We start from the raw sequence: 7,045 nt of genomic DNA on the forward strand, positions 1-7,045 counted from the left end.
AGGGACCTGTCCTCGTTTGTACGGCATATCATAATGACACTTTTGACAGCATTATACTTGACATCGTGACATTCCCCAAACATTGAGCACACGTTCAAGAGCTGCTGAAGACCTGCTGAGCTGGGACTAAAAATCACAAGGTCGTCTGCATACATTAAATGATTCACAACTTTGTCACCGACCATACATCCCGTTCTGCACATATTTAATTCTTTAGACAGATCATTCATGTAAAAATTAAACAAAATTGGGGAAAGCAGACTACCTTGTCTTACGCCGTTATCGGTCTGAAAAGGCGCAGATATACAGTTATCCCATCTAACAGACATAGTCTGGTGGGCATACCAGTATGACAAACATCTCACTATATATTTAGGAACTTGGGCGTCACACAGTTTCTGGAATAATTTCCTGTGATTCACTCGGTCAAAAGTTTTGGAGGCATCTAAGAAGCACATAAATACAGAGGAATAGATGAATAATTATCAAAGTGTTCAATGTAGATCTGCGATGGACCAGCGACCTGTCCAGGGTGTACCATGCCTCTCACCCGCAGCTAGCTTGGATTGACTCCAGCCCCCCGTGACCCCGTTTGGGACTAAGCGGTATGGAAAATGGATGGATGGATGTTCAATGTGCATATCATTCACCAGATGTCCATAGGTTCTTCAGTACTATAAAAGAAATAATTTTTAACAAGCACAATCCATCCATTTCTACAATCAGTTTTCACCATTGTGTCTTACCCTTTTATTTGGTCCCAGTAAATGCTTTGTGTTCACACACACACCACAGTTTGCTTCTACTTTTCAGTTTACAAAGACAACAAGGGACTCACAACTCTGATTGCAGACATCAACTTTGAGATATTGGTACATAAGTACATTTACTGATAGTATAATAAAATCTTATTTTAAGTTTAAAACATTTACCCTACATTGGCTGCACATGCTGATTTTAGCACAGTCTAACATTTCTAATAAAGTTTAGTTGTTAAAAAATAATCTAGCTATTATTAGTGAGAACAATACAGAGATGTTGAAAAATATGATCCACTGCTATGCTAGTCAATGCATAAAAAAAGTAACCCAATTTGATGATTACATATTAGCTAAGACATTTAGCCTCTGTCTATGTGGATCTTGTGATTAATCAACTTGTTTAGACCCAGATAACTTTGGTCAAATTTGGTTGTTTCCATAAATAAATATGATTGTGATGCAAAGACACAGTCACCTTGAATGTTATATTGTTGATCATTATATTATTACCTATGGATTAGTCTAATATTAAACTTGTGGTGTTTGTTACAGTGGAGCAGGCTGAAACTATAAGCATCAAAATAAATAAATAAATGAATAACATTAAAAAAAGACAAACTTGCACACCAGTAATGCTCACAAAGCTGATTTATTGGGCCAACAAATCAACTTTAGGAGAATCATCAGCATTTTTGCCCATGCACCTGAGATTAAGATTCCTTTGGGCTATCTATACATGAATTACCTCCAAGTGCTGACATTTTTATCTGTTCATTTATTTATTTATATAACGATGACTTAATGGCTAACACGCATTTAAGCTCTATGTGGCTCAGCACACTCTACACGTAAAAATACAGATAACTAATTGACTGATGGTCCCTAAGCAAGCGTCATTGCATTTGCTCAGTGGAGAGCAGACATTGTGCCTCACTGCCCAGCAACACCGACTTCCGAAAACATGGTGGTTGAGCGTTCGGTCTTCAGTCGCCGAGATCGTGTCTGTAGCATATCCAGCATCAAATATTCTTTGCTGAAACGCTAAGTAAATATGGCAGACAGTAAAAGCGGCGAGATTTGCTGAATATCGCTACAAAAAGCTAACATTATGTGCCAGCCAACCCTCCGCAGGCATGAGGCGCTGTCTCGCTCTCTCTCGCACGTACGCTCGCTCGCTCGCTGTAGCCCTGCCTCGTCCCCTCCCCCTCTGCCAAACACAGAGCTTAAAACGCGATCGGTTTTCAGTGAGCTGTCCGCTTGTCTGATGATGGCTGGCGTTGGCTTTCGTCCGAGCTCGAAGTTATGTGACAAGCAAGCTAACCTTTACTGTCTGCAGACTAAAGGCGGGCTGACAGAAAGAAGCACTGAGTGTGGGTTAGTGTCTGTCACGTCCTTGCTGGCAGTCCTAAGTAAACGCGACTTTGCTTAAACATCCAGATGAACTGAACATATTGGCTAACTCACGTTACCGTTTCAGTTAGGTAGATGTCGAAAGGAAAATGCAGCTGATAACGCGAAAACACAGTCGGGTTTTTAGTTTGTAACATATCCTTACACCAGGGTATATGAAGCTAGACGGTCGGTAATTATTGTCACTGCTAGCTGGTTTGGTGAGGAAGAACGCTAACAAGCCATCAAGCTAACATTAGCTTATACATCATTGACGTTAAGTTACGCTAGAAGTTCAACAGTAAAATACTCAGCGGTCATACAAACGGCTTCTCTGTCAGTCACGTTTCTCTCATAACAACCCTGACATTGACAGGGAAATTTGCTATAGCAAAAACAAACTAAAACTAAATGCGTGCTGTCACATTGGTCTGCTGAGCTTTAGCATGTCAGCTAATTCATGGTCGCCGCTGCTAGCATAGCAGCCTCTATAGAGACTAGCTTGACAAAGTTATAGACTCCGCAAGGTAACATAATCGCTTCTGAAATCCCACTTTGTTTAGCTCGAGCACAAAGAAAACACCAAAATGTAAAGTCGTAACAGAAAAGCAGCTAGTGTTAACTTATCTGGTTTGTTCTGCAAGGTTAAAGCTATGCAGCGGCTAAGTAAATGGTACATTAGCACAACAAAAACCCTCACTGGTAGCTTAACGTTACATGTTTCTTCGGCTAACTGGCTAACATTGTTTTAACTTACCTCGCAGGGCTGCCGCCAGCAACAACTTCAGACACCAGTGTAGCGCTGTCCAACCAGTAAACCACCCGTACATTCGCCTGGTTGTGACAAAAAAGTGAACTTCTGAGGAGTGGTTGCAAATGGAAATGTCAAAAATGAAATTGGCCGTAGTGGCTACGTCGCTAACAACAGTGTATGTATGAAGCGGTGTTCCTTGAACATAGAGGCGTGTCCTGAAGGCGGACTAGTCTCCTCCCAGTGTGAACGGGGATTGGTCAGCTCTCCATTATAAAAACAAGTACTGTAAATGCAGTGAGCCAGTATCTTTCTAGTTAAAAGCGTCAAGTTAGTTTATGGTCATGCCAAGTGCAGGTTTATCTGCACTGTCTACGCCACACCCTACATGTTGGTCTTCCGGTTCCTCCTAGGGGGGGACCCAGGGAAAGTTGTTGGGCGCCTACTGACCCCCTTTATAAACAGCAGTTTCATTATTTACTCATGCACCAGCAACTAATCAGCAGCCTACTGTGTAGCTGAAATACCCAATTTACTGAAAATTAATGGCAACAGTTTTGATAGCTGATTCACTGTTTTAGCACTTTTGGTTAAAAATACAGACAAATTCACTGGTAACAGCAGCTCAAGTGTGAATATTTGCAGGTGTAAGCTTTCTATGATAGTAGTTACCAATACGTCATTAAATGTGCCAAAGAATGGGTGAGCATGGAAGCTCCATATTCAGGTTAAATGATGGTTAGTATTAGTCCACACACACCTTCAACCTGATTATACGAGTATTTATAATTAGTACATTTGTTGTGGAGGGGTATTTTATTTTTCATAGTTTTTTTTTTTTATACACTTAGCTGTTATCAAACATATGGAGTTGTCTTCTATTATTAACATTTTTATTATGGAATTTTCTAATTCATTTTGATGGATTTTGGTTTACATTGCAGGTTTGTCATCTTTAAGATAAAAATGAGAGAAATGACCACACACTGAAAGCTTACATGTTTTTAAAAAAATGACCCATCGGTATTTTTTTCAAGGCATGTAAGAGACTTGTAAGACTTACTTGCGAGACTTACTAATCTCTTACATGCCTTAAAGAAAACTGATGGATCAAAATGTCCACTATAATATATATTACATATATCATGTAAACTTTCAGTGTTCAGTCATTTTTCTCATTTTGATTTAGTTTGTCATGACCAGCACCTGTATTTTAGGTGTGCATTCATGCTAGGTTAATTAAGTTACCAGTAGGTTATTCAACATGATTTTTAAATGTTGGGTTGGGTTTTGTTTGTTATGTGAAAGGCTTTGTAACTTGGTTTTTGAAAAGTTTTCTATAATAAATATTTGCATTAGTAGCAGTATAGGTATTAACATTTTCTGTGCATTATGGGAATAATGTCAATGATTAAGAAAATAAACTAATATGTTATATAGTATAAAAAGATGCTCCACCTTTCAAAATAATACTTTGTTTTGTTGTACAAACTGGCTTCTTCTTAATGTGTAGTATTTTTTACATTCTTTATCATCAACCAGTACAGCTTTGCAACAACAGCTAAACAAAACACAAGACTCAGTTTGAAGTGTTCAATATCATATACATTATTATACCAGGAGTTTATACACAAGGCGTATGAGAGTATTTGTTATCTCCTGCTCTTATGAACACCCACCAACACAGTCTGAATTTCATTATTTAGCCATCATAATATTCCAATAACATTGTATGCTGACAGGAGGTGAGGGGAAAGACAGGAAGATGGCATGCAACAAAGTTCCCAGACTCAAAAACATTAGGCCTCCTCATATAAGCAAATTAAAAATAAAGTCCCATTTTGGGCAGAGTATTTTACTGCACAACCACAATCTGTGGCACACCCTTTGGCATCCTATCACTTCTGATGAGCTGAAATACAAAGATACAATGACTACTTTTGACTGTACATGCACAGTTTTACTTGCTTCTCTGAAATACCCAAGAGTCTAAAGAAAGTGCAAGAGAATTACTGTAATCACCTAAAAGTCTACTGTGGAAAAATGTGTGGAATTCAAATTTCAAAGGCCCCAAACAAACAAATGTAGTGCTAGATGTGTCAGCTCATTGCACAGTAGCATTGTTCAGTAAAGGAAGATGCTTTGAAGAAATATGCTGACAGTTGTCAAAATTACTCCTGCTGCCATGGCTGAGGCCTGTTCTGGAGCTGCAAGAGAAGAGGAGAAGTTACCAGAGTTATAATTGTATTTGGAGCTCACTCGTGTGCATTAGGGTATACATTTACTTTATATAAAGTGACATTAAAAGGACAGTACAGTAAAATTATGTAACACAAATAATTACTTAAATTATTAATTTTTTTTTTAATGGCTCAAAAGAAAGGTTATTGTTAATTGCATGAATAATAAAAGTGGGCCATGAAATTCACATTCTAACTTATTTGTGGGGGCCAAAGCATTGTGTGGTTTGGTTTCCCTCTATATGCTGTTGGCAGTTAGCATTTAACAATGTAATTCACAAGTCAGTGGACTGATATTTCATTATTATAACGTAAAAAACAAAGAGACTGAGGCTTGTTTAAAAGAAAGCTTACCATGTGCAGTGGTGCTGTTCTGTGCCGCTGCAATGTTTATACTGGCAGCAGTAGTAGCAGCATCAGGGGCAGCAGTAGTAGCACCATCAGGAGCAGCGGCACCAGGAGCAGCGGCATGAGGAGCAGCGGTAGCAGGAGTAGCAGGAACAGGCATATGATGATCCAAAGTAGTAGCAGGAGTAGGAGCATGAGCACCAATAGCAGTAGTTGTAGTTGGTGTGGTTGTGTCTGGATCAGGAGGAAGGACCACAAGGCTAACAGCTCCTGAGGTGATGGTGTAGGTTCTTGAAAACACACTGTTGATCAGCACTGAGCCAATGGAGCGGGTGGAGCACAGATCAGGGCACTTCTGAGTGGGACTGGTGGCAATGCACAAATTGACTGTGCATTGGACATACATCTGCACAACACAAAATACATATAGTAGACAGAGTTAGTAGTGTAGAGTGACATCTTAAAAACATTTTTACACTTCACAACTTCAGCTATTTAAAAGACATGAATCACTGACTTGACAAAAGTTGTGGTGTTGGCATCTCCCTGAAATGAGTTTTGGGATGTCTGAATAAGACCATGCTAGTGGCTCTTTGTGGCTGTACCTAGACACAGTGATGCTTTAAGCTGAATGCTAATGTCAGCTTAGAATAAGAATGCTGATAATATTTAACTTGGTTGCCATTGCAAATTAGTGTGTTAGAATGATAACATTTGCTCATTAGTGAAAAATATAACGCAGCTGAGGCCGATAGGAATGTCATTAGTTTTACTGTTATTTGGTCATAAACTACTGAAGAAAGTAATTTGATGGTGATTCGGGAAAAGTTCAGGGTTCACGAAAATTATTTCAATTTACTTCATGTCAAAATACTGTATCTGGGAGAATTTTCAAGGCACTCCACCCAGTAATTGTCAAGAACTTTCACACCAAACCACAAATGTCAATTTCATGCTGACACAACAGGCAACATCCACAAATTACCAAAGTCATCAAGTTTTATCTTCCATGCTTATTGTTTTTGGACATTTACAGTGAAAAGACTACACAGAAGAGGTGAACTGCAAATGTGTTGTATGTGCGTATTGTATGAGAGCACACACCTCTGATCCGCTGTACCGCAGGGCATCCAAATTAATGCGGTAAACCTTCAAATTGTTTTCTGCTGTAATAATATTTATTGCGTTGTTAGAATTCACACACCTGGAAAAGAAAGTGCAAGAGAATTACTGTAATTTATATGATATGTTTCAATTTTACATGTGGCTTGTGCAGCCAAAGCAGAGTCAGTATTTCTTCCACACTATTTCATACAGTATCCTTCCTTTGCACAATGGTAACCTCAAACTAACTCAGACAAGTTGACTGTCACTGACCCTTGCTGTACAATGGGCTGGGACTGTGTGAAGTTATCCGTCTCAGATGCAAGACATTTGGTCACTATGAGCTCAGCTTGAGCCACGCTACAGTTGGAAAAAACATAGAGGTCCAGCTGGTCGATCCTGGACCCAATGGTCCTGTTGATGAAGCTGCTGCTCCCTGATGGTGCATCTCG

The 7,045-nt window shown here is 39.3% G+C and overlaps 2 protein-coding genes across 3 annotated transcripts in view; both read right to left on the bottom strand.

Annotated features, from left to right (window-relative positions):
- LOC109965064 (paired amphipathic helix protein Sin3a-like) overlaps positions 1-3,391 on the bottom strand; it is an 18,206-nt gene extending 14,815 nt beyond the window's left edge. The window contains exon 1 of one of the 2 annotated variants that reach the window (XM_020608800.1): positions 2,908-3,391. The gene's annotated coding sequence lies outside the window, so the exon portion shown is untranslated. The remainder of the gene's footprint in view (positions 1-2,907) is intronic. The other variant, XM_020608799.1, reaches the window with a different exon arrangement.
- A 1,535-nt stretch (positions 3,392-4,926) lies between these two features.
- On the bottom strand, positions 4,927-7,034 carry LOC109965066 (ice-structuring glycoprotein-like). Its single transcript, XM_020608802.1, has 4 exons — positions 6,867-7,034; positions 6,594-6,693; positions 5,496-5,895; positions 4,927-5,108 (listed from the first exon to the last, which is right to left on the bottom strand). Exons 3-4 carry the CDS (start codon positions 5,893-5,895, stop codon positions 5,026-5,028), a joined length of 483 nt encoding a protein of 160 aa, XP_020464458.1. The 5' UTR covers positions 6,594-6,693; positions 6,867-7,034; the 3' UTR covers positions 4,927-5,025.
- Positions 7,035-7,045: the final 11 nt, after the last annotated feature.

The sequence above is a fragment of the Monopterus albus genome, unplaced genomic scaffold (assembly GCF_001952655.1).
Source record: "Monopterus albus unplaced genomic scaffold, M_albus_1.0 scaffold95.1, whole genome shotgun sequence".
Classification (NCBI taxonomy): domain Eukaryota; kingdom Metazoa; phylum Chordata; class Actinopteri; order Synbranchiformes; family Synbranchidae; genus Monopterus; species Monopterus albus.